The 27,914-nt window shown below is 44.9% G+C and overlaps 1 protein-coding gene across 1 annotated transcript; it reads left to right on the top strand.

Annotated features, from left to right (window-relative positions):
- On the top strand, window positions 1-27,372 carry LOC121168752 (high affinity immunoglobulin gamma Fc receptor I-like). The gene is made up of 8 exons (XM_040999060.1): window positions 1-32; window positions 1,869-2,023; window positions 12,721-12,807; window positions 18,719-18,739; window positions 19,764-20,018; window positions 24,881-25,132; window positions 25,510-25,794; window positions 26,602-27,372. Exons 1-8 carry the CDS (start codon window positions 1-3, stop codon window positions 26,940-26,942), a joined length of 1,428 nt encoding a protein of 475 aa, XP_040854994.1. The 3' UTR covers window positions 26,943-27,372.
- The last annotated feature ends 542 nt before the right edge of the window (window positions 27,373-27,914 follow it).

Raw genomic sequence — 27,914 nt, forward strand, 5'->3', positions numbered from 1 at the left:
ATGGAGCCCAGTAGTGGTGTTGGCATCAAACCGTAAGTTGTTAGGTGACCGCTAGGGGGAACCTGTGGACTTACACAGCAACTGCAAGGCCCAAGTCAGCGGGGATGTTACCCTGTGAGCCTCAGCCTTGGGCTAGCAAACGTGCACTGCACCTTAGGAAGGGTGAGTTTTACCTCCTGGGGTATTGTAGAAAGAGTGAATGAGGACCCCCTTGTTTGCCTCTCCCCAGTATAGGTAACATCCAATATGAAATATATTGTTACCCCTCTTTCCATCAACAACCAAGAAATCTCTTAGCCATTAGAATGTATTCTTTCATTTTCAACAAGACATTCTTCACTTTTCAATGTAATTAGTGACCACACATACATTTCCAAAATGTAAACCCGAGTCAGTGCACGTGCCCAGCCTGTCCGAGAAGTAACACACCTCCATCCACACTCGGGCTGTGGGGCGGCCGGCTATGGCTGCTGGCAGTCCTCAGTCTGACCAGCTCGGGGAGCTTCCAGTCGGACACTGATTATTTCAGTTAACAATGCGTTTAAGAACGTTTTCTGTATTTTATCCAAATTTTATATACTTTCAGAAGGGAGACTAATATGAATTTGTACTTGCTACACACATATTGCTAACTTCTTTAAAAAGATTTATTTATTTTTATTTGGAAAGTCAGATTTACAGAGAGGAGAGCCAGAAAGATGTGTCTGCTGGTTCCCTCAGCTGGTTCCCTCCTCATGTGGCCACAACAACCAGAGCCGAGCCAATCCGAAGCTTCTCCCATTGGATGCAGGGTCCCAAGCTTTGGACCATCCTCGATTGCTTTCCCAAGCTACAAGCAGGGAGCCGGATGGGAAGTGGAACAGCTTGGACATGAACCAGTGCCCATATGGGATCCTGGTGCATGCAAGTTGAGGACTTTAGCCACTAGGCTACCGCTGGAGGCCCCAAATATAAATTTGTACATTGCAAGAAATGTATTGTTAACTCTTAAAATATACTAAATGCCTGAAAAAAATAAGGTCATGCTTTACAGGTGTGATTCTAAACTAGATTCTAAATGCTGAAGAAAGCAACAGGAATATAACTCAGCCCCACCACTGTTTGAGCAGTCAAATCACTATTGCCAATCTGTTCCAGGCCCTAATGTCAACGGCTTCATACTAAAACCAGATTTTTCTTTTGGATTCCCCTTGTGGTAACCACACACACACACACACATTCCTGCTCTGCTTTTCAAACAGATGAAAATAAGTAGATAAATATTTTCTTAAAAATATTTTGGTTGGTGTCCACCATGGTAGTCCAATGGCTGCCATTAGACCGTATGGGCCCTGGTTCTAATCCCAGTGGCCCCAATTCCCATCCAGCTCCCTGCTTGTGGCCTGGGAAAGCAATTGAGGAGGGCCCAAAGCCTTCAGAGTTTGCACCCATGTGGCAGACCTGAAAACAGCTCCGGGCTCCTGGCTTCGGATTGGCTCAGCTCAGGTTGTTGTGGCCGCTTGGGGAATCAATCAACAGACAGAAGATCTTCCTCTCTTTCTTTCCTCCTCTCGGTATACCTCTCTAACTTTCGAATAAAATTAAATAAATCGTTAAAAAATTTGGTTAGAAAAGTTAAAATCTGTGGATATGAAGCACCATGAAAAACAGCAGATGATTTATATTGTGAAAAAACTATGCATGAATTGAAAAAATTTGCACAAAAAGAAATCTTTTAATTATATCAGTCCATAAACATTTTGCAATATCCATCTAATGTTGAATCTGAGAGTTCATTGCCATTGTTTTCTGTGTGAATGGCTGTCATATTTCCTGCTTCAAAATGATATCCAGACACTATAGCTTTGGGCCACACTCTCAATTTTTAGGCGGCGAGTAGCCTGCAGAAAAATCAAGCGTAATAAAACATTTGGACATAGTTTTCTGATCTACAACTTGCAAGCTTATCATGATCCCTCAGATGATGAGGCATGTGGACTGGGAATCAAGAAAGGAAAGATGACGTCTCAGACCATCAAGAATGGTTATAAACCCCCCTTCTCATAGCTTACGTAGAAGGAAAGTTCTTGCCTTGCCTGAGCAGTAGGTAATACAGAGCTCCTGCAATGGAGCCACCAGAATGAATTAATAAATTCTAGGCCTGCTCAGTTCTCTGCTGACCCAGAATTTCCTGAAATAATGAAAACAGTTCACAATTAGTTTTTAATACTGTTTAGCACAGCTAAATTTCTTTTCATCTATCTTCAAGTTCATTCCTTAAGCTTGTCAAATAGTGGCAATTTAATAATTCATCCTAATCTATTGAACTCTTGGGCAAATTTCAAATTTGTTTATACCAATTCAGCTTTACCAACTGACTCCTATTGACAATGTATGAAAATATTTCTTTTCTTTCATCTTTTCCAGCTTAATAGTATCAGTAACTTATTTTCCCAATTTAAGTAGTATGGATGTTTATGTTAATTTGTAATTCCCAGTCTACTGGCTTGTTAGAATTTGTGTTGTCTATTGATTCTGTTAATCTTCCTTATAGCACTTACTCCTACTTGATATGTTTTTAAATTTTATATATTCACTTTTATATCTGTTAATATTTTTAATTTCTTACAAACAAGCATCCAGGGAAGTATGAACTTAAATCACATTCACCATGCCTGGAATATTAGAACCACCTGATATCTATTAATTGAAAGAATAAAAGCAGGTTTTTTGGTGTGTCTGGGAAAGTACACATAAGCAAAAATATCACTCTTCTTTACTGGATTCTCACGTTTCAGGCTCTGTTAAGCCTGGAGCAAGGTGTTTTGTCTTTGAAAAGTTATAACTTCAGAATACCTCTTAGATCAGTTCCTGTCCTTAGGTGTCAAGCCTTCTCTATTCATAAAGAAATGGCATGTGACTTCTGTAAACTTGTTATGATTTACAGTTCCTGTCCCCTTATGTAACTATTTAATTCATGACTTTGTGCCATGTTAACTGTTGAAAAATGATATCACTTTTTGGATGACTCCTTTCCTTGTAAGATAATAGTTTTCATCCCTAAAATAAAAAAGAAAATTGCTATGAGGAATTTTATTTTTGAAGTCATGATGTTAAAGGAAAGGAACAATTCAGAAGGCTGTGTATCGATGAGTGAGTAGGGAAGTGTCCCTGCTATAATCAGTGACTTGAGTAGGTGAGGACTCTGCAAATCACAGCTTCTTACTTGCTAACTCCATGGCTTCCTCCACAGGGGTGTCAGGAGGAGAGGCTGCAGGAGGAGATAAGTGACTCACCGCTCTGCCTTTTTCCTTTTTTAAAATATTTGTTTATTATTTATTTGAAAGGTAGCATTACAGAGAAAAGATGAGACACAGAAATCTTTCATCCACTGGTTCACTCCCCAGATGGCCACAGTGGCCAGAGATAATCAGTCCAAAGCCAGGAGCTTCTTTTGGGTCTCCCACATGGGTCCAGGGGCTCTAGGACTTGGGCTAGCCTCTTCTGCTTTCCCAGACACATTAGCAGTGGGCTTGATTGGAAGCAGAGCAGGCAGTACTCCCATCAGTACCCACGTGTGATGCTGCTGCTACAGGCAGCAGCATTACCTGTTATACCATAGTGCAGGCCTCTGCTTTCTTTCCTGTTTCTGTTGACACCACACCAGGAATGATGCTTCACCCTGTTGGTAGCAGCTTCCTGTTTCTTTTCATTTTCACTGTACTCAGCAGAGCTGTTGGGCACACCCCCGTAGAGGATGAAGTGCCAGCTGCGAGAGCTACTTCCCCTGAGTTCTAAGAGGAGCAGCAACACGGCTATGTGAGACCCTTCATCCGAGGGTCAAGCGCCAGCAGCCCCAGCCTCTACCTGGTTCAAGCAGACGGTCGCAGTGACCGCAGTAACCGTCTCTGTGTTCCCCCTTTGCCTTTTCAGACCTGGGGTGTCTGTTTATTGCCTTGTTTTGGATTCTTTCCAGCAGATTGCTTTCATGTTCTGGTCTTGAGTGATACAGCACTACTCTCCAATTGACCTGACCTGGCTGCTGGTAGCCGGAGACCAGTGAGCTGCATGCCACTTTCTGATGCACCCAAACAGTGCGCTTGGCCTAGACACGCCAGTGAGATGCCACCTCTGCATTGTCTGTCTCTGTGGTCCGCTGTGCATTTTCACATTTCAATGCACATACAGCCTCCTCACATTTAGCTTTTATCTGGCAAGAGTCCTAAGAAAAGGATACTACTTATCCCATTTAAGTCTAAAACTAAATGTCTTCCTGACACCGGATCTTCTCTCCCTTTAAGAAAATAACCCCTCCCTCGCCCCTCCATTGATCATCACCCATAACTCAGTCTCTCCTTCCTCCGTTGGTGAATACAATGAATTTTCATATGTGGAATTTCATATGTTTAATTTTTGTTTATTACTTATGCAAGTTGAATTTGTTTAAAATATGTGCTTCCTATCTTTTAGGCATGCTAGGTTAATTTTTCCATTAAAATAAAGTATTTTTCATGGAACAGGTTTTCCATTTGTGATAAAGCTATAAGTTATAAATTAAAGTCATTCAGCCAATGTTTGCATACAAGATACAATGATGTAGAAATTTCCATAAATACCACACCTTCAATGTTGGGAGAAGCTGTCATGTGAAAATGCAAGGTCTAAGGGAAGAGACAAGTGTGAAATGGTCACGTGTTTATTTTAGAATATGTATTGATTATGGAGTGACTTTCTGAGAAAGATACAAATAAAATAGCAGCAATGCTTCTTTCCTACTCTCAAGTTAGGGAAACTAAATTGGGCATGTTGTGTTAGTCTGTTTTTCATTACTGTAAAAAGGACCTACAGGACACTTTGTCAGAAAAGACTCTGGTTTGGCTTTGCAGTTCCAGGTTCAGGAGCAAGGCCTGAGCACGGCACAGGCTCCAGGGAGGGCTCATGGTGGCTGTGTCACATCAGGCCAGGAGCGTGTTCTCAGCTGTCTGCTGCCTCCTTCTTCCTCTTATAGAGCCACCAGATTCAATCAGGGAGACGCCAAACTTAATGGTCTGATTTCATCTAAGCACATCCCAGAGGCCTTATCTCTAAACATCAAGGTTGGATTAAATCTCCACCCTCTGAATACTGTTAATATAAGACCCGGATAACTAAATTTCTGCATGAATCTGGGGAGAACAAACCTATTCAAATCATAGAAATGTATAGTATACATAGACTATGATTAAGAATGCATGATAGGGTACTCTAAGCTCTGTATGAATGAGACAATAACATAAAAAGAATGACTCAAGTAGGTGAAGGGGAAAAGACACAGCATTTTTGAGCAAGATCCTGAAGAAATTTCTGAAAATGAGATCATCCAGAAGGAGGGAAGTATCTGAGTGAAGTGAGCAACCTTCCCAGTCCAGTATCCCATTTTACCTCCATCTTCTTCCTCCGTCTCTCCTAACCAACCCACAGACTTTCGTTTTTGATTGTTCAGTTTCTATCTAAACTTGAAAGGGCACAGAGAGGAAGGAAGCAATTTTTGTTTTCAGTTAAACTCCATCCAAGAAGTGATTGTTTTTAGTTTGACTCAAGCAAGTGTGTTTGCCTAAAGAGGAAGCTGACAAATTACTAAAATGAGAGGAAGAGTGGAGAATGGCAAGTGTATTTTTTGTATGTGTGTGAGAGAGAAAAAATCACTCCTGAACTCACTGGCTTAGAGAAGCAAGGGTCCCACAAATCTGCAATACAGACAATGGCCTTGTTCCAGTAGGGATTTTCTGCATTGAACCAACTGCCATCTCCTTAAGGGGTAGTAAAATAGTGTTTCTAAACAAAGTATGGAGAAGAGTAATATGACCTAGAAAGCCCTTGTACTCCCAGACAGCTTGCCTCATTTGTTTGACTGAACTTAGACAAAGAATTTTTGAAGCTTTAGACACAGAATTGATCATGGTAAGGACAATGGTGTCTCCAAGATCAAAAGAATGAAGCCTCAGTCAAGTAGTGGAGTAGGAAAAAAATATGATTGAACTTAGGAACAGCTCCATCCTCTCTTAGCTAGCAAATGTCATTCCCTTAGTTAGGTTGTTGCTAACGAGTTCTGCTTCCGTCTCTGGGATTCAGGAATGAGCAAAAACATAGCCATCCTCCTTTCCTCCAGTCAAACCTCAAACAGCACAAACTGACTCCCACCTTGCATTGCACCTATAGAATAACATCCTTAAGAATAATCAGGTCAGAAAGAATAATCCAGCCTGAAATACTGCATCCTGAACAGGGTCTTGGTTGAATTCTACCCCGGTATCTCAAATTATCTCTGCAAAGAGAAACATCTCCCCTTCCCTTCTGATTACAAGAACCCTGTGCCGACCCTCTGAAAAATCAAAAGGAGACATAAAATGTCTGCTACCCCCACTAACTGTTAACTTACAATGAAGATGCAAAAGCTTTCATTCATGACTCTCTCCACAACCTTACTACAAAGGAGGAATTCTCCCTAGAGAGGACCTGGCTTTGATTGTATTTTATCAGTCCCCAGCCTGCCCACAACACAAAGCTGCTAGATGCCTGAGAAAGGATTGCGGAGTTACGGTACGGAATAAGCATACTCAGTGTCAATTAGCAATGACTTCGCTTTCCTTAAACTTTGCAATTGTCACTCCTGCACAAAGCAAGATTTGGAGCTAATTTGTGTCTCACTGCACCATTGATTAACGTGGTGACCATGAGAGAATTGGACTTGACCTCTTAATAATGTACGAAAACTGAGATTGAAGCTAAGTGTTCTTTTGGCTTTTAAATTTTTTAAGGAATATATGGAAAAGAGCATGCACTCCCGTCTGCTGGTTTACTCCCCGGATACCCACAAACCCCAGGACTTGGCTGAGCTAAAGCCAGGATCTGGGAATTCAGCTTGGGTTTTCTGCATGAGTGGCAAGAACCCGTTCCTTGAGCCATCCCTGTTACCTCGCAGAATCTGCATTAGCAGGAAGCTGGAGTCAGAAACTGGATATGCAACTGCCAGGCTAAACCTAGCCTTGTGTACATGGAAATACTTATTTTCATTTCTGTTGTCTTTCCACTAAGTTTTGTTTTCACTTCCTACTAGAAGTCAGTACAGAATGTACTGGAGGAAGAGAAACTAAGTTTTGTGGTCAGGAATAGTTTGTGAGAAAGGGTCAGCCTTATCCTATAGATTGGATCAAACCCCAAGAAACAAAGTCCCAGTTGCAGCGATGTTCAAGCATCAGGGCGACTGTCTGCACTCCTGATGGCCCAGAGAGTAAGACTTGGTCTTGCTGGGCCGATGACTCCACGCCCACCCACCTCTGCCAGTTCTGTGAGTTGAGGGCTTCTCTGTGTTCAGAGACATTGGCCTAATTGCACAAACCTCAATCACACAGTGAAAGTTACTTAACTGTCTGACTTGTGTGCTGGAGGAACTGTAGGCAGTAACATGAAAGTGGAAGCTTCAAGCTGAAGCAGTATTGCACTGTAAAATACACTTCAGTCAATTTCACTTTAAAGAAGTTCCTCACCAGTCTCCAGTATGCCTCCTGTTATAGTTATGGAATTTTGTCACTGAGCTTGGTGTTACAGCATAGCAAATTAAGCTGCTGCCCACAATACCAGCATCCAAAAATGAGTGCTGCTTCAGTCCCAGGTACCACTTCCAATTCAGCTCCCTACCAATGCGCATGGGAAAGCAGCAGAGGATACTCCAAGTTCTTGGGTCCCTGCACTCACCTGGGAGATTTAGAAGAAGCTCCAGGGTGGTTCCGCTGGGGCAGTTGTGGCCATCTGGGGAGAAAACCAGCAAATACAGGATCTCTGTCTGTCTCACTGAACCTTATCTTTCAAATAATAATAAAATGAATCGTTAAAAATAGAACTTTTCACCAATAGGAAAGTTCTTAGAAATTCTGTTATATTGTCATAAAGGAGTCATTTTGTAGACACATCCAGCCTACAAAATTGAAATAATTGATGAGTGAATGTACATATGAGTATATGCAGATACATGATGTATATCACTCAGATAGTCATTAATCTATAAATCTATAGACAGTCTAAATAGATTTGCTGGGGCAGGCATTGAGATGCAGTAGGTTAAGCTACTACTCAGGGCAACCCCATGTCATATCGGATTGCCTGAGGTGGAGACCTGCCTCCACTTTCAACCCTGCCACCTGTTAAGGCACCTGGGAGGCAGCAGATGAAGGCCCTAGTACTTGGGTTCCTGCCACCCACGCAAGAGACTCTGGGCCCTGATTTCATCCAGCCCCAATACCAAGTGATACCAGCATTGAGAGAATGAATAAACGGAGAGAAGACCTCTCTCTCTCTGTCTCTCCCTCTCTCTCTCTCCCTCTCTCTCTGTCTCTGTCTCTCTCTCCCTCTCTCTCTCTGTCTCTGTCTCTCTCTCTTTCCCTCCCTCTCCCTCTCTGTCACTCTGACTACAAATATTTTTTTTAATTTAAAGAAAATTTAAATATATTGCCATCATTAAAACCTTTGACGAAAAATATGAAAATTGAGTTTTTACAGGAAATAATCTATGTTAGTTTTCCACAGCCTTTGGCAACAATTCTGTTACTCCTAGAGGAATGTTGAAAGGAAGTTTCCATCCCAAGCATCCCTTGGATCCATGGCATGCATAAAGAAGGGAGACAAGGAGGTTGCAAAAGTTGGGCAAGGCAGCTTAGGAGCCCTGAAGAGATGGCCGCTCAGCTCTGAACTGAAAAGCAGAAGGCCAGGGAAGAAGATAAGAAGAAGGTTGAGATGGGACTGCAGGTGATCCCCAAGAGAAGGAAATTGCTGGTCTCAGGAGAGTGAGGATAAAGACGAGGATTACCAACAAAAGCACAAAGGCATGGAAGAGGTCAGTGACCCCACCTGGGTGCCACAGACACCCACGGAGGCCATGCCACCGACAGAATTTTCAGGGACAGACAAGATGGAACAGAGAAGCGAAAGCCAAAGAGCGTTCTTTGAAAGCGCATTTAGCAGGGAAGCCGGAGCTAGCCAAGACTGGCCTTGTCCAGCTGGCCGTCCTCAGGAAACAGTGAGGATGTCAGAGGTGGAAAGTGACAGGTGCTGAGACCGTGCCAGGAAAGCGCATGCAGTCGCTGTTGCAAGAGCAGCCTGTAGGAGCACTTGTGGGTAGCAGGGGACGGGAACCACGCTCTGCCACGCCCAGACACCACCCAGCACCACTCCGGTCTGGTGCCTCCTCTCCATTGTGGCACAAGAATCAGCAGGGGTCAGTAGGGACTGAAGGAAGCGACGGTTGCCACTTTCGAAAGATGAACGACAGCATTTCAGGTGTAACCATGTGCATGCTTGTGCTGTTTCGAGAACTAAGAACCTTGTTAGGGACGCCTGAGAGGCAGGGTAGGGAGAGCTTCCCTTTGCCTGGTAGATGCGATAAGTGGGCAGTTGTGCCAGGGGCAGCTGTTGACAGACTTGTGACAACCGGCCCTGGCCAGTGCTGCTTGGGTGCTTACTCTGAGGGGGGAGAAGGGCTGCTGGCCAGAGGACCCTGAAGCTCAGACCACTCCCTCCATTCTCCCAGCTTCTCTGTCCTTCCCACCCTCCCTCACCCCCAACCTCATGCCCATTTTTAACCCTCCTCATCAATCACTTCAGGGATATTTTCTTTACTCTGCAGCACCCATGCATTTCAAGTGGCATATTTGGCAATGTAACCTTGACATTCTTGTGAGAAAAAAGATTTTATCCTAATGGTTATATGGAAACATCATCAATAATAAAATTTAAAAAAGGGAAAAAAGGAAAAGCAGCATATGAAATAATACTTGTCCAAAGAGTGGGTGTCAGGCACCAGAATTCGTCAGTCACCCCTGTGAGTCCCTGACTGCTCTCCTCTGCGTGCTAGGAGGGACTGTGGGCTGTAGTGCAGAGAGAGGGGACAAGGCAGAGCACAGTGGAGTATGGGAGATGAACCCGAGCGGCTTTCCAAGAACTGGAAGAAGAATGGTGCCCAGAGAAAGAGAATTCCAGAGTTCTGCAGAGGCCCCCCTCAACTGTTCAGCAGCAGTGTGATTGTGTGTGTGTGTGTGTGTGTGTGTGTGAGAGAGAGAGAGAGAGAGAGAGAGAGAGAGAGAGAGAGGTAGAGAAGGAGAGAGGGAAGGGCCAGGTCTGGAGAAGAACCCCTGAAAAGGATTAACCAGCTTGGTACTTGGCACTCACACTCGGCTTATAAATAATGCCAATTCCTACTTTCATAAAAATACTAAGTTTCTGACATCTTCTTTTCAGCAAAGAATTCCCTGTAGCATTGTTGTCGGATAGCAGTTAACCCACAATCAAACTTCCTTCAGATCCTCTCAGATCTTGATGTTCCTTTAGCAACCAAATTTACACAATGTTTCGGTTCTTTGTTTGTGTTCCAACAATGTTCAAGCATTTTCATCCAAAGTAGATTCTGTCTCACAAAATCACTCATCCCTAAGCAGAAATTCCTCATCTGCTGAAGTTTTATTGTGGGTCTCCAGGCTGCTGTTGATGTTGATATTTTGACCTCTTCTACCTAAATTAAGAATATTCTTATTGGCATTGAGAGTGATGAATCTTTTATAAAAGGTTTATCAGAGAAATTTCTATCTATAGCAGCCACTATCTTGCAAAACACACTTTTTAAATAGCAAGTCTGAAAAGTTCAGTCCTTGATTCATAAGAGCAGAGTGGACCCTGTGTTCACAGACAGAAAAATAATATTAATTTCACTTTTACGTCCCCATTAACATACCTGAACGACCAGGTACACTGTCAGTGAAAGGAATCTTCTTTTGAGCAGCAAATCATAATAGCGACCTTAACCTGCTCAGCTAACCATCCTGAAATAGACGTGCTGTCCACATTCTTCTGTTACATATTGGAGTACAGGCACTGTAGATTTTTGATGATTCTTGAGAGCCCTAGGATGTTGACACGGCAGGTGAGAATTTCCAAATTAAAATCACTAGCTACATTAGCCCTTCACCAGGCCGTCTGCCCCAAAGCTCTGAGCCAGCCACTGACTTTTCTCTAGCTATAACACACCTCGTTAGCCTCTTCTCCTGCATAAGGTGGTGTCACCCACCTCGTGGTGATGGTTTCTCCTTTACCAATTGTCTTAGCTCAGTTTTCTAGATAACTGAAGTTTCTATACCAGCACTTGCTGTTTCGGGTTGTGCCTTGTCTTGAGGCAATGTTGTGGTTGGGTTCATCTTTTAACCAGACACTACAACTTTTTCCACATCAGCAGTAAAGCTGTTTCCCCTTTTTCTTATTTCACTGGACTAGCATTTTTAGTTTACTCCAAGAACATTTCCTTTGCATTTTTAAAACATTTTCTTTGCATTCACCACTTGGTTCGCTGTCACAATGTAAGCCTGGCTTTCAGCCAATCTTGCCCTCCTCATGAAGCTTAATAAGTTCTAGCATTTGATTTACTGTGAGACATCGGGTGATTTCTCTATCCTTTGAATACCTTGTAGGATTATTAACTGGCCTAAGAGTTTTGTCGTGGAAATAAAGAGGCTTGGGGAGAAGAGTCAGTTAGTGGAGCAATTAGAACACCCATCTTTACCTCAATGACAAGAGGAGCATTGGATATGAGTGAGCAGAGATCACCATGAAGATCTAGCAGAAATGACAGCCAGAAATATTGCCAGGATGACCAAAATGGGACACATGGGGAGAAGTGAGCACAGGTTATTGAGACTTGCTGGGCTCAGGACTGCCATAAACCTTCTCTTAAAAAAAAGCAAGTGATCTATGAAGTGCAATAAAAGAAGCAAAATAAAGCATAATATCTTCATACATTATTTCTAACTCAAATGGTAATTTAAAATTTGCATTTTCATTGCTTTCTGGTTTTTTAAAAATTTTTTATTGATGATGTTTACATAGTAGATCAGGGTGGGAAGGGATGAGGATCAGGGGATAGTAGGTGAGACCCTTGTAGATACATTTTCTTCTTCTGCTTCCTATATGTGGGGGAGAGGAGGATACAAGAGGAGAAACCACACCCAGCTTCCCAACCACCACATTACCCCGGAGATTGGGGAACTGCCACCCGATGGAATGCCAAGCCTCTCATTGTGGAGCATTTTCTGAGGGTTCTGTTCATGAGTTTTGGGTGGTTCTGAGATGCTGTTGATATTGAAGATCATGGAAGAGGAAGTCTTCCCGAGGTCTACTGGCTGTCAGTCTGCCTCTGAGTCTCCATTGGCCCAGAAATTTGCTGTCAAGTTTCAGTGGGGTAGTTGATCAATTTGTTCTGCCTTATCCATCCTTAGCCAACCAATGGGTGCTGTGACTTAGCCCTGCCCAACACACGCTTGGCCCTCATGTACCATAAGAAGAGGTGTAGCTCAGAGTGACCCCACCCCCATAACCCCACTGGACTGGCCGCTAGCTCTGATTCCTGTGCCTGTCAGCATGTGTAGTGGACTGGTCCAGTCTGTCTCACATCCCATTGAGATCTCATATACATCATTGGGCTTTGAAGCCTAACTCAACCCAACCAACTCCACCCTCCAGTACACATTCATGCCAGCAGGAGCCACTGCCTATCCAGCCATGCCTGCTCCCAGTCCTGGTTTTGTGCTCATCAGTGGAAGTTGCAGCCCATCAGAGAAATGCCCATAACCCCTCTCCTGAACCCACTCCAGGCCTCGGAGCTTGCACTCTCCAGGTGGCTTTGCAGTCTAGCTTGTCATGTGCATTTTTTTTCTTCTGTTTCAGGTGAGAGAACAAATCCAGTCCCAGTGATTCCATTTTGGCTGGAGATCTGGTATGTCATTGGTAGTATTCTGATTATTCTTTTGAGTGGTGAGTTCAAAAATATTTACTTTCTCGCTGTACATAATTCACAACAAACATCTATATGTGGCACATTATTTCATTTGCATAGAATGTCATAAAACTTTTAAATTTCAAAAGGAAATAAAGATTTATTTTCGTTCCTTGGGGTTGAACAAAAGTAAAAGAAGTGGGAAGAGTCTATAGGCAATCTCTAATGCCACCTGCCTTCCTGACCCTTTAGCCTGTTATGTATAATCCTTCATCTCAACCAATGCCCTCCTGTCCTTGTCACCATGATGTGAAGGTGTGTTCCTGGCACACCAAGATGGGAAAGGAAAATGCTGCTGGCTTGAAGATCATGAGATTTTGTGTCCTGACATTTACAAACAGCTGTGATGTTTGCCACATGCAGTCCTGGATGAGGACCTTCTAGATCAGTGGTGCCGTAGGGAGGCACCAACTTCTACCATCAGATACTCACAGGTTGAAGAGCCTCTGCATTCCAGATGAGAGAGTCTTGGAGAAACACAATCTAGAAAAATGTTTTACAGTTCCCTTCTTTAGGATACTGTGATGTAGAAAGAAAAACCAAGGTCTGGTGACCTTACAATCTTGGATGCAACTAAGATTCATAATAAGCTGGTCATTAAAAAGACTGGGATTGGGGGCAGCACAATGGCTCAGTGGCTAATGTTGGCATTCCATATGGGTTCCAGTTCTGATCCAACTCCCTGCTTGTGGCCTGGGAAAACAATAGAAGGTGGTCCAAAACCTTGGGACCCTGTACTCACATGGGAGACATAGAAGAACCTCCCAGTTCCTGGCTTTAGATTGGTTCAGCTCTAATTGTTGCAGCCATTTGGGTGTGGACCAACAGATGGAAGATCTTTCTCTTTGACTTTCCTTCACTGTTTGAATCAAGGCAAAGGGCTTGATGAATACATTCATGATAACAGAAAAAAATGAGATTAGGAAAAGGACAGACAAGATCATCCCAAATATAAACAACGTATAAAAGGCAAATTATACCACCACCAAAAATTAACTGTAAAGGCTCCCATAAAACTATAGAGGAGATTTCTTTACATTAAAGAAATAACTAAGAATGCAAGGACTGAAGAGAGATGCAATAGATCAAGCAGTAAGAAAAACTAAGAATAAAGAAATCAGTTGAATTCCTAATAAAAAAAACAATTGAATTCTTAATGGAAACTTGAAATTAAACCAATTTCCAGATCTTGGCTTTGGTCCCACCCAGCACCAGGCCTTTGGGGCATTTGGGAAGTAGAACCAGCAGACTGGGACACATTTCTCTCTCTCTCTTTCTCTCTCTCTCTCACTTTCCTTTATTATCCATGTATCTCTCCGCATTAAATACATAAATAAAAGCTTTTTAAAGAAGTACATGCTATTTGTTGAAAAGTTGTTACAACCAAAAAATATTTTAAAAACTGTGCTGTGGGTCATTCTAAACTATTATCCCCTTAAAATGTAGAGGACGTGTGTTATGGAAATAAGATCACCAGAGATTCAGTAACCACTTGTGGAAAGGAAATAACCATTTATTTACTCTAGAGGGCATCAGCTGAAATCTCTCTCCAATGGCTAAGCCCCAAATTTCTCTTATCATCAGCTTTAATAGGGCATGGGAGCAAGCAAGCGGGAAGATACAGAAGCAAAGATCCAGCTGTTAGCCTTGAGCTGTCAGAACATCACAACGCAGTTGCTGGCACTATCTGTTTTGTCGACGTTTTATCTTAGCATTAGTGGTACTGGCCTTGTCCCTCTTGACTCACAGTTGGCTTGTCTCCCCATGTCTGCTGTGTAGGCCGTTCTCTACAAGATATAAGTGTGAGCCTGTTTTTTCAGCAAGGCCTTTATGCAAACCTGCTTTTTTCCTTCACAAGAATGGCCAGCAATGAGGTAGGTACCACTATGCTCCACTGATGAGCAGAAAGGGAAAGAAACAAAACTGCCTGATTTTGAATCCTGTTTCTGCTGTGTATAACCTTAGACAAGTTACTGTTACAAAGATAACAATGATGTCTACTCATAAGTTGTTCTGAAAATAAATGAGAAGCACTCTCAAGCATGCGTGTCTGTGTGCTGTAACAGAGACGTGCAGTGATGGTGATGTGCCAGGCAATCTGACTCCAGCCATCCAAAGAAAACAAAATGCATTTCCACTGGACACTGCTGACTTCAGTTAAACACTTAAGGCTAAATACAAAGTTACCCAGCCCATTGCTGGTCCTAACAGTAAAAATAACATATGAGAAACATGAAGGAAGAGAGGTGAATGGAACAAACCATGATACATCCGTATAGTGGAAAATTTGGGATACAAAGATAAGTGGTGTGGTGGGTGTGAACGTGACCCTCAAGTATAAATGTCTGTGAATTCTAACATTCTCTTAGAACACCCTGAGATCTTTCCAGACAAACCTTCTTTGCCTTCCGTTTGTTTCACTTCATCATTGCTCTGTAGCATTTGTAAAAATCCTAAGTTTTTTTTTAAAGATACATTTATTTATTTATTTGAAAGTGAGCATTATGGAGAGAGGAGAGACAGAGAGAAATCTTCTATCTGCTGGTTCATTCCCCAAGTGTTCCCAATACTCAGGCCCTGAACCAGGAAGCCAGGAGCTAGGAGCTTCACCTGGGTTTCCCAAGCAAGCGGCAGTGACCTAATCACTTGGGCCATCTTTGACTGCTTTTCCTAAGCTATTAGCAGGGAACTGGATTGGAAACAGAGCAGATGGAACTCTAACCGGTGCCTATATGGAAATTGCAGGCAGTAGCTTTATTGGTTATTCCGTAAGTTCAAAATTAGCACAATACAGACACATTTCATTGCCTAATGAAAGTCATGTGAAAAGGCCATTGTTAAGGGGAAGGGAGGCACCCTTAGTCTCTCATGAAACCGCAGGTTCTCAAAAATAAAATAAAATAAAATAAAATAAAATAAAATAAAATAAAATAAAATATAAAAGCGTTAGGAATGGGCTTAAAGGTGTTCTGATCTGTGACTTTAGAAATGGGCTGATTCGCTGAGCAAAGAGACTGGCCTTATAAACAGACAAGGGCTGAGGAGAGAAGAACAGGACAAAGAGTGCATTGGTACTATTTGTTACTAAATGCATAATATCTTTCCAGAGGTAAAACAGGAGACTTCCTTAGTGTGTAAAAGCTCCCCCCTGCCATTTTTTTTTTTATTTTAAGTTTTCATTTTATTTGAAAGTAGTGGGTGGGTGGGGATGGGGAGAGAGAATGAGAGACTAGACAAAGGTCTTCCATACGCTGCCTCACAGCCCAATGTCTGAAACAACCAGGCCGGGGCCAGCCCAAAGCCAGGAGGACTCCTGGGTTTCCCTCCTGGGTGCAAAGGTCCAAGCCCTTGAGTTATCATTTGTTGCTTCCAAGGAAGAGCAGAAGCAGAAAGGTGGATGGACACTGGGCGCTGGCAGCAGATTCTGGTAAACCGGCATGGTCATTATGACGGGCACAGGTCTGTCTGCCACAGCCTGGGTCCCTGCCCAAGATCCTGTGAGTGTGCAGGGGTGTGAGCAAGTCAAATGAGGGAAAACAGGATCAGGGTGGCCCCTAACTGGCGACCAGCGTCCTCCTAAAGAGACCCGGATGCCAACATCCCTGCAGATGGAGGCAGCTAGGGTCGCCGAGGCGAAGGGGGTACTCCTCTAAGCTGCCTCCAGGGCTGATTTGGTCCTGGGCCCCAGACTCCTTGGTAGGGAGAAGATGAATTCTGTCTGGAGCCGCGTGGTTCATGACCAGAAGCACCCACTCGGGAAGCACGAAAGCAAGGGGAGCAGGGTGGCAGAGTCCCAGCGTGCCCTGGGAGCAGCTTCCAGACGCCAGCGGAGGAGGAAAGAGACAAGAGATCAGGAAGGGCGGGCCTGAGGGGGCCACAGGGCAGGTGTGGCCCAATATGTGCTGGTAGTCTTGTGAGCAGAGGAAATGTGGCCCAGAGGGAAGGAGCCATGTGAAGGTGGAGCCACCGCAGCCTGGGGACGCTCGGAACCCTGGAGGCCCGGAGAGCGGGAAGGGCCGTCCCTGAACCCGCAGGGGACACTTGGGTTCCTGGCTCTTGCACGTCCCCCCGCCAAACCTCGGGGGTTGCCATCTCTTTGCTAAACTCCCAAACAAGCCATACCCTTTCTCGTTGCCCCTTTAGTCTTGCACTTTGAGCCTCCAAAGCCACAAGCAGAATAAACCTTCTGTTTTCATGAGCTACTCAGCTTCAAGCATATGGTTGTAGTAACAAAAATGGACTAATACAAGCATTTACATTAAACAGTTTTCTTGGATTTATCCATGATGAGCAATCCAAATGCATAATATCTTTCAGGAAAAAGGCTTTCTTTTCTTTACCAAAGTGGGGATTTGTGCCGCCTACACTTTCCAGAAAACACTGACTGAGCTTGTTAGAGCTCCGGCAAATGAGTCACTTCTCATAGATGCTGATGTGAATCTTCTGGACTCAAGTGATCAAGCTTTGGATGCATCTGCCAGACCTGGAACCAGTCATAAAACGGGGGGCACCATGTTTTGGCACAGCAGTTAAGCCACTGCTTAAGATACCCACATCCCATATCTGAGTGACTATGTCCAAGTCCAGCTCCATTTGTTATTTTAGCTTCCTGCTAATGCACCCGAAGGGAACAGTAGATGATGGCCAATAGACTTGGGTTCCTGAAATCCCCATGGGAGACACAGATTATGTTTGTGGCTCCTCCCTATAGCCTGGTCCAGCCCCATCCCTTCCCAACATTTGGGGAGTCAACTAGCAGATAGCAGCTCTGCCTCTCTGTCTCTGAATGTCTGTGCCTTATTCTCTCTCTCTCTCTCTTTGCTTTTCAAACAAATTACGTAAGTAATTAAAATGTGACTGAAGCAGCATTATGCCATATTCTAGCCTTGTGTACACAAATGGTAGAGAGAACGCATATGATCAGGGTAAATGTCAATAGAGATTTCATTCTTCCCCTGAGTTTGGAAATACAGAGCCTTCACCTGGGAGAGATGAGATAGCTGAGAGGTTGAGAATCTGCAGAACACACTCCAAGAGCTAGGTGTGGGGGGCAGTGTAGTGACCTAATGGGTGACTGAAACACCAGCAGCCCACGTGGGCACCAGTTCAGTTTCCAGCTGCTCCTTCTCCAACATATCTGGGAAAGAAGAACCCCCAAGAGTTTGGGCCTTACCTACCCACAAGGGAGACCTATAAGAAGCTTCTGTCTTGCAGTCATCTGGGGAGTGAAAAAGTGAATGGAAATTTTCTGTCTCTCCTACTCTCTTTGTAACTCTGTCACCAAAAAGGCGGGGGATGGGAGGTGGGGGAGAAATAGAACTAAGGATGCATTTCCCAGAAAAGGAACGTGGTGGATGAGCTCAGAAGTGGCTATTTCCTTCCTCTTTTCTAACCTTGAACCCAGAGCCCCTAACACAGCTCTTTACTGATTCTGTGTTGCAGAGTTCATTACCCTCGCATCAGGGAGATAACATGTGGCTCTGGCTGGCCCTACTCCTGTGGGGTAAGTCGGGCTCCGAGTGGGGCTGGAAGGGCCCTGGTCTGGCTCAGCCGAGCCAAGGTTTTGTCCCTTTGGTGTGTTCGGCCTGAACTCCTAACGAGGAGATGGCTGTGTCGGTGGTTGCAGGCGTCACTGGTGGGGATAGGGATGGGAAGGAAGACCCCAAACCAGCACTGCAGCAGGAAACCTCACATCAAAGCGAGCTGTCACTGAGCACCTGGAGGTCGTCCTGTTCTGCTGGCAACTGATTTGGGAGGAGGAGCACAGGGAGAAACCTGAGAGAGTCAAGCTGGCATCTCAGATCCGACATTAATTCTGCCTCCCCAATTCTCCCTTCCTGGTCGTCTCCTGCTGACTGGCTGACATCTCTGTTCTCTGGTCTCTGGCAGTTCCAGTCGGTGGGCAACAGGGTGAGTGATGTCTAACCCTACCTGTCCGATGCTGCCTTCCTACCTTGTGGGTCCCTTTAGCCTGCGGCACGAGGATCAGGATAGAAAAGGGAAGGATTCCAGATGATGTAAAAATGTCCATATTCAGATGTTGTTGCATAAAACCCTAATTCCTAACGTAAGTTGCTAACATGTGCTGACTGAGCTGTGACTTCAGGAATAAATGTCCTAAAGTGGCTGAATTTAAAGATTGATTTATTTTTATTTGGAAGGCAGATTTTACAGATAGATAAGGAAAGATAGAGAAGTTTTCCATGTGCTAGTTCAGTCCCCAAATGGCCACAGCACCAAAGCTGAGCAGCTCTGAAGTTTCCTCTGAGTCTCCTGCATGAGTGCAGGATCCCAAGGACTTGTGGCATCCTCCAGTGCTATCCCAGGACAGAAGCGGGGAGCTGGATCCAAAGCTGGGATATAAAGTCACGTCCCTATGGGATATTGGCTCTTACAGGAATGAGCCTGATGCAACATCGCACCAGCACCCAAAGTACCTGAATCGCAAAAGTATACACATACACACACCCAACAAAAGCCATAGAAATAGTTCTGCTGGCTTTTCCAACATGTTTCACGTTGTTCCTTTTACAAGAATCCTTAAGCTGGCTTTTCCCCTGGGAGCCAGCCACGCAGGTACTGAAGGAGCCAAGGGAGGAATCTCAACTGGCTCCACGAGGACACTAGTGGAGGTCTGTGCTCTGCCCACCGGGTCAGGACGACAGGAGGCTGAGACAAGCGGCTCCAGCCGGGCCCACCTCCAAATCCTGTCCCCTGGCTGACGGCAAGGGGGCCTGCGGGAACCCCAGAGCCCTAGCACCCAGACTGAGGGCTGGAGAGCTCCCAGCAGCAGGCTCAGCATGCATTGCCCGGGTTCTCCACTGACCCTGACTGCTCATTCTCTCCCCTGCTGGCCACCAAACTAGACCAGCACTGCAGCGCCCTTCCTGTCGCTCCCCTTGTCGGCTTTTGCTTCTGATCTCTCGCCCAGCAGACCCCACGAAGGCAGTGGTCACCTTGCACCCCCCGTGGGTCGATGTGTTCCAAGAGGAAGCAGTGACTCTCAGGTGTGAGGGGCCGCGTGCGCCTGGGGACAGCGCCACCCGGTGGTTCCTCAACGGCACAGCTCTTCAGACCTCGTCCCCCAGCCACAGCATCACGAATGCCCTTGCCAATGACACTGGGGAATACACTTGCCAGACGGGACTCTCTGTACCAAGCGAGCCGGTGCAGCTGGGCGTGCACAGAGGTAAGAGAGGCATGGGGTAGGATCTGGAATTACAAGCTCTTCCTTCGTTTTGTCCGTGCTGAATGCGGGTGCGAACGCATTAACGCCATGTGCCTATCAGATAAAATAAAACCAATGCATTCATAATGTCACGAGCCTCAGCTGGGTCAGATGTGAATGAAGCATCTAGAGCAAACCTCAGGACCTACAATTGTATCATTAATCAAAATGTGCTCCTGTAGACAATAGCAGCAATTCAGGCAAATGCACAGTGAACAGAAAATTCTCCCTCTCACCCCAAAGCCTGGTGCTGCAATCACTTGCCACAAGCAAACTTAAACTTTTGAAAAACTGGTTTGTAGCATATATTCTGTGCTTTGTGTTACAGTTGATTACATGAAAAGAAAGTCTGTTTATATCCATAGAGGTGTGTTTTAAATGTCTGCTGTATGAGGTTTTAAGACACTCGTTGAGAAATAGAATTAAAAGTTAATACAAATGATTCATGAGCTTTCTGAAGGCGTCACCTGTAGCTGCACCATAAGCCTGCCTGTTAGAAAACCTCCAAGTTTTCCATTTCTGTGCGTGTAGTCTTAGGAACATTTCCTAATGCCCTGGGCATGGAATTACTGTGAGCCAGTGGGAGGAAAAGAAAACAAATGAAATGTTATCAGGCACTGAGATCTGTATGTAGTTTTATTTGTCAAGTAATGGAGACTGAAATATTCTTCAGGGAAAAATGTGTTTTTTTTGCTCAAGGTCAAATACTCAAATCTGTTATTTAATTATTCAAACGCAACGGCCTACACTCCTTTGCCGTTGCTAATGGAGCAGCTCATCCTCACTGGAGGCAGAATCTCACTTACGCAGACTTGGTTGCCCTGGAGGAGATGTGTTTTAGCTAAGGCGATGTTGAGGCTGTTTGAGAGAGGCAGCAGGTTCGCTGTGTGTTCCTTCTGACTCTGAGCAGTGGGACGGAGAGGGAGGGGAGCTGACAGAGCGGTGCTCACCAGAGACTCAACACCCTCTGAGCAGAGGGAAGTGCTGCACAGCACAAGTGACAGGAAATGGAACAGAGCTGGAAGGAGGCCGTTTTTGTTGTTGTTTTGTTTTTACCTTGCCACAGACTCTAGGACTGTTAATACTGACGACTCATTAAGAATGGTACCTTTCTGATGTTCTGTTTAGTGGAAATCCTGATTGAAGCATAACTTACACATGGCAAGCCCAGAGTGTACCTCTCACTACAGCACCCCAAGCAGGAAGTACAACACTTCCAGGACCCAAGACCCATTTTCCGCTGTTGTTAGACACCAGTAAACTCTAAATCACGTGTGTTTGCCTACACATTGCTGGCTGACAAGTGCTTTTTTTATTGTGATGATGAAGTTTGTGTGTATGATTAAAGTCCTTTTTGTTCTTGTTGCTGTTTAATATTCTAGATTTTTCCATTCTACCAATAGACTCTTGGGGTGTTTCCAATTTCTGCCTGTTACTAATGGTGCTGATGAAAAATGTCATATTTTTCACCCATGTTTTGGTGCACATATGGATATGCACCTATTGGAAGATGCCTAGGAGTCTTAATTGTAACTCACAAATTATTTAGAAGTCTTCAGGAGGGTGGTTTATGGCTATGAATTTGTAGAATTTTTAGAGTCACAAGGTATGCATATATTCTGTGTTCATGGATACTGCCAGGCACCTTTTTCAAAGTAGTTGTGCCACTTTACATGTCCACAGAGTATGGGGTTTTTTCTAAGGTTTATTTTTTTATTTTTACTGGAAAGGCGGATATACAGAGAGGAGGAGAGACAGAGAGGAAGATCTTCCGTCCGATGATTCACTCCCCAAGTGAGCGCAACGGTCGATGCTATGCCGATCCGAAGCCAGGAGCCTCTTCCGGGTCTCCCACGCGAGTGCAGGGTCCCAAAGCTTTGGGCTGTCCTCTGCTGCTTTCCCAGGCCACAGGCAGGGAGCTGGAAGGGAAGCGGGGCTGCCGGGATAGAACCAAAACCCATATGGGATCCCGGGCGTGCAAGGTGAGGACCTTAACCACTGCGCCACCGCGCCAGACCCAGAGTACGGGTTTTGATTCCTTTTCATCTTCATCAATCTTCAATGATATCTGTATTTTTATTTTTGCTCTTCTAGTGGGTATAGAGTAGTGTCACACTGTAGTTTTAATTTGCATTTCTCTAGCTGCTATTATTTCTTAGACTTTTTTGGACCTATTTTAGTAGCCTCTTTTGTATGTCCATGACCGGGTCTTTCTGCCAATTTGTCCTGTTATTTGTCTTTTTCTTACTCACTTTTGCAATTTCTGGATATGCATCCTTTTCCCAGTGTTAGTAACACCTCCTCCTACCATGTGACCTGCCTTTCACCATCATATTGTGAATTCTTTGCTTGTTTTTCACCTACCAAAAGTTCTCTATTTTACTAATATGTACTATATCAAGCTTCTGGTTAGCTCTCTCTGTGCCCTAATTGAAAAGTATTTTGCTGAAAGGAATGAAATAAAAGAAAAAAGAAAAAAAAGCATTTTGCCACAGTTTAGCAGGGGAGGATTCAGCTGCAGTTACATTGACTATCAGCCACTTCAATCTGGAAATGCTGAGACCAAGAAAATACAACTGGGAGTGGCTCCACAGCCCCATCACAAGGTCTAGAATGAGTTTCCCTTCCTGTTCAGAGAGCATGGTTTTTTAGAAGAAACTTAGGGTAGAAATACATGCTACTACTTGCATCTCAGTCTGGCCCAGCTCTGGCTGCTGCAGCAGTATTTGGAAAGGGAATCATTGGATGGAAGCACTGTGTCCTTCTCTCTCTCTGGCTTTCAAATAAATAATAAATATAATAAAACTCCTTTAGAAAAAGAAAGCATATGAATTCCCTCAAAGGTGCTGCATTCCACAAGTTGAATTCTATTCACTGTGTTGTTCAAGTATTTTCTATTATTCATGGTGAGAGTGTCTGATGGAGACACTTAATGTCCCGACATGCTAGGGATTTAGGAAACAGATAACTGTGTATTCTGGAAGTGTTTGAGCATCTGTGGATGAGAATAAGAGAGGGGAGAGTACTCATTGTGTAGAAACACCATGGCAATATAAAAGGCTGTTAATTCATGCTGTGTATAGCAGCGAAGCACCTGCCCTCCATTTTTCAAAATTGAACAGGCATATTTCCAAAGAGAAAGACAGAGAAATATCTTCCATCTGCTGCTTCATTCTCCAAATGGCTGCAACAACCAAAGCTGAGCCGACCTGAAGCCGGGAGCTTCTTCCAGGTCTCCCACATGTGGGTGCAGGGTCCCAAGGCTTTGGTCTGTCCTCGACTGCTTTCCCAGGCTACAAGCAGAAAGCTTGATGGGAAGTGGAACAGCTCAGACGTGAACCACTGCTCATATGGAATCATATCGTTTGCAAAAGGAGAAATAATTAATTGAGCCATCACGCTGGTCCCTGCCCTCCATTCTTTTCTAAGATTTATTTATTATTATTATTATTTATTTATTTATTTTAAAAGATTTTGGAAAGATATACAGAGAGAGGAAACAGAGAGGAAGATCTTCCATCCGATGATTCACTCCCCAAGTGAGCACAACAGCCAGAGCTGAGGCAATCTGAAGCCAGGAGCCGGGAGCCTCTTCCAAGTCTCCCAAGGCTTTGGGCCGTCCTCGACTGCTTTGCCAGGCCACAAGCAGAGAGCTGGATGGGAAGCAGGGCTGCTGGGATTCGACTTGGCATCCATATGGGATCCCAGCACATTTGAGGCAAGGAATTTAGCTGCTAGGCTACCACGCTGCCCACCCTGCCCCATTCTTAAATTCTGCAAGACAGACGAGGAGGCTATATTGTTTCTTCTTCTCCTTTGTTCCCCTAGCCACCCCATCTTTCTTTAGCCAAACCAGCTGTCTCTGAAGAAGGAAACATTTTTGGTTATGAACAGAGATGTGCATCCAAAGAAAAGGGCCCTTTCAGTAGCAGCTTGTTCTGGCGGCTGGTCTGTCACTGGTCTGCATAGATGAGGCATTCCTGTCAATAGCAGGTGCTATGCATCTGGACATGCTTGCTATTCTGTGTGTTTGCCTTAGGACAGCTAATTCTGCTAGCAATTTTAACAAGGATTATTGCATTTTGATAATTTATAACAGCATAACAGATAGCGAAAACCTTTGCAACTTCAAACAGCTTACATCTATGTCGTCGTTTCCAAGGGCAGGAGTTCAGGCACAGTGTGACTTAGCTCAGGGTCGTCGAGGCTTGTGTCAGGGTGCTGACTAAACTATGTTCTTTGAGTGGATCTTGCAGAGATTATTGGACAAATTCAGCTTCTTATAAGACAGAGGTCTCCGCTGTATTGCTGACTGAAGTGGGAGCCACTCCCAGCACCTAGAGGCCTCTGCCATGTGGTCTCCTCACGGATGCTCCGACAACGTGTCAACTTCTTTCTTCAAAGCCAACAGGAGATCTTTCTAGCCAATGTGCTAGGCAGAGGCTTATTTAAGAGGGACCCCCCGCCCACCCATACACATAAACACACACCATCTCCTTTGTTGCATTTGGTTGTCTAGAAGCAAGGCACTGAATCCACACTCACCTAAGAGAATGTATGAAGGTGTGGTCCTCTGGGGGTGGGCGTCCTAGAGTTCTGCTTACACATGACCTGTCCCAAACAACTTCCGAGATGTGAGAAGGGAAGGGGGGCGGTGCTGGTGTTCAACTGCTAGTAAATATTTGGAGAATATTTGAAGGCTGGAGATTCAATGGAGTTCTGAGTTTGAATGTTGCAAGGGAAGAAAAGTAAGAAAGCCCCTGGACGTAGCTTTGGCCTCCTTGCACCTGCTCCACTGGACTCACTATATTTTGTGTTTTCAGATTGGTTGCTGCTCCAGGTCTCTGGCAGAGTCTTCACTGAAGGGAATTCTCTGACCTTGAGATGTCACGCATGGGAGAATAAGCGGATACACAATTTGCTTTTTTATCAAAATGACAGAACTTTTAAGTTTCTTCCTCAGCCATCTGAACTCACCATTCCAAATGTCAACATGAGTCATAACGGCACTTACTACTGTTCAGCCATGGGAACGCATCGTTACACATCAGCAACCGTGTCCATCACGGTGCAAGGTACTGTGTCTGAGTACTCATGCTACTGCATTTGTAAGTGCTGCAATCCACATGGCGTGCACCGGGGTGACGAGGGAATGACAAGCAATTAGACATAAAGAAGAGATAGAGACACAAAGTATAGATTTATAAAAGTGGAGGGGTGGGTAGAAGTTTTGTCTCTACAAAGTCGAGATCCCTTTCACCCATTTTATTGTAGCAGCAAGGAACAGAAACTCAACATGGCTAGGAGAATAATTTAGGTCTGACATAAGATCCATTGAGACAGAAACAGGAAAGACACTAGAAACTGCTCCTATTATTGTCCGCCTGGCTCTCAAGGGTGCTGTGGCTTCCAGTGTCCCACTTACCTCTCTCCCCACCCACTGTCTCTGTAGAGCTGTTCCCAGTTCCGGTGCTGAGGGCATCCCTGCCATTCCCCATCCTGGAGGGGAGTCCGCTGACGCTGAGCTGTGAAACCAAGTTGGTCCCCGGGCAGCCTGCTTTGAGCCTTGTCTTCTCTTTCTACGTGGGCAACAAGACCCTGCAGGACAGGAACGCGTCCTCAGAATACCAGATCCCAAAGGCTGGGCAGGAGGATTCTGGCGCCTACTGGTGCGAGGCAGCCACAGAGGATGAAAGAATCGTGAAGCACAGCCCTGCCTTGCAGGTGCAAGTGGTTGGTGAGTAATGACCCTGAGAGCCTCAGCTCAGGAGAAGGCAGGCCGTCTCCTCCCGTGGATCTGGGGAGCTTCAGGGTGCAGGTGGGAGGAGAGACGCTCTCCAAGAAAAGCTCACAGCTAGGCTTCCCATCCTTGATTCAGGGCTTTGCCCTTCTCCCCATGACATTTTCCTTCCTTTCCTTTCCTTCCTCTTGTCTTTCCTTTATTCCTCCTTTTCTTCTTTATTTTCTGTTCTCCCTCCCCATGGCTCTATGCTTACCTCTCACCTTCCATCTCCCCCACAGCCCCACTGTCTCCCTTCCCGCACCCCCCACCCATGCCTTCCTGTTTTCCCTCCTTTTCCTTCACCAACAATTGCTCCAACAGTATGCTGTGTGTTTTTGCATCTATCGTCACGGATCTGGGGAAATTTTCGGTTTCAGGTATTCACAGGGTAGATTTACAGAGAGTGGTTGTAGGGATTACATATAACTACCTACCCAGGTGTCTCCACCTTACCAAGGCCTACGTCTTGTTAGCACCAAAAACAAACGGTTAATTTTTAACTCAAATTCATTTCAATCATTGAGTACCATAGCGAGGGTAGTCATCTCTGAAGGCAGGGACTGAGTTCTATGGCCTGGTCCCAGCAACAAAGTTCCCAATGGCCTGCCCCACATGTGTAACCTACAGCTCAGCTGTAGCTCCTTCGGGCTCCCAGAAATGCCCAGGGCCTCGGTGATGGGTGGGCACATCAGGGCCCAGCTCACCTTCTCTTCCCTCGGATTTCCAAGTAGTAGCTCTTCTCTTTGTCTTTTCCTGTTTTAGGCCCCCAGTTGTCAAATCCTTTCTGGCTTCATGTCTTTTTCTATCTCGCCACGGGAGTAATGTTTTTGGTGAGCACTGTCCTCTGTGCGACAATACATAACAAACTGCAAAGAATGAAAAAGGAGGATGTCGGCATCTCTTTGTCTTCTGATTATGAAAGGTATGAAACTCTCAAACTGCCTAAAGACTCCCATTTAAAAGAAGAGCTGAAGCTCCATGAACAAAAAGAAGACATGCTACAAGAAGGGGACCACCACAAGTGCCAGGGAGAGCAGGAGAACCATCCGCAGTCCGTCCCCACTGGAGTGGAGCTTGGGCACACCTGTCCTGTAGCTGAATGACAGCCCTCTGGGCCATATGGCCTATAACTCTTAAACAGAGCAAATAAGCAGCCTGATTTTAATTGAAATTATTTTACACATTTGATACTCAAAGGGGATTGGAGCTGACATTTAAAGATATCTTTAAAAATTTGGAAGTCAAATCTAGCCATGATATTTGATATCATGGCTTTGAAAACCAGTGTTTTTGAGAACTAGATAAAAAATAATTTCTACAATTTTACAAGAGATTCAGACACAAAAAGATCTAGTGAACCAGAGTAAAGGAGACCGAGAAAAAGGGAGGGAGCCTCTTAGCTGGACATCAGCGGGGACTAAGGGAGCAAAGAGGGACTAGAGCCTCCAGATGACTCCCCGGGGACTGTGCGGGTGAAAGCCCCCACAGCTCTGTGTTCAGGATAGCAGCAACTCCACAACTCTTCCCTGTCAGTCACTGACAGGGAACGCTTCTGCAGGTGTTGGGCAGACACAGAGGGGTCCCAGGGGATGCGAAATGGTGTATCAGTCTTGTTTCATTGGAGGTGTCGCATACTCTCCCCAAGGGCCTGCCCACATCCCAGGCCAGCCCTGGAGCAGACAGGACTGAGCTCTTGCTTCCCTGATTACCTGAAGCCAGGTCTCCGGGCTGGCAGTGCGGGCGCAAGTGTTGGGGAGGACCAGAACATTCTCAGGACCAGAGACTGACTTTGCCCCCACAGTTTTCTGAATGATTGCCTAATAGTGTGAAGACGCACTGCTCTGCTACCTGGGCTGCAGTTTGGAGACAAAAATATTTTTCTGCTGCTGTTCAGCAGCTCATGTAAAAACTGAAAGGGCGCACCCTGGTGGCACAAAGGCAGAAGGAGCTGAGTTGAAAAGAATCATTTTGTGCACATATTTCAGATTTCCCCATGATTTTACCTCTGTCACAATGATTTCTTGAATGTACTTTATTGCTAATGTAATTGACTTCATTAAATTAATATTCCAATC

The sequence above is a fragment of the Ochotona curzoniae genome, unplaced genomic scaffold, assembly GCF_017591425.1.
Source record: "Ochotona curzoniae isolate NIBS_2020 unplaced genomic scaffold, NIBS_Ocur_1.0 scaffold_1037, whole genome shotgun sequence".
NCBI classification, from domain to species: domain Eukaryota; kingdom Metazoa; phylum Chordata; class Mammalia; order Lagomorpha; family Ochotonidae; genus Ochotona; species Ochotona curzoniae.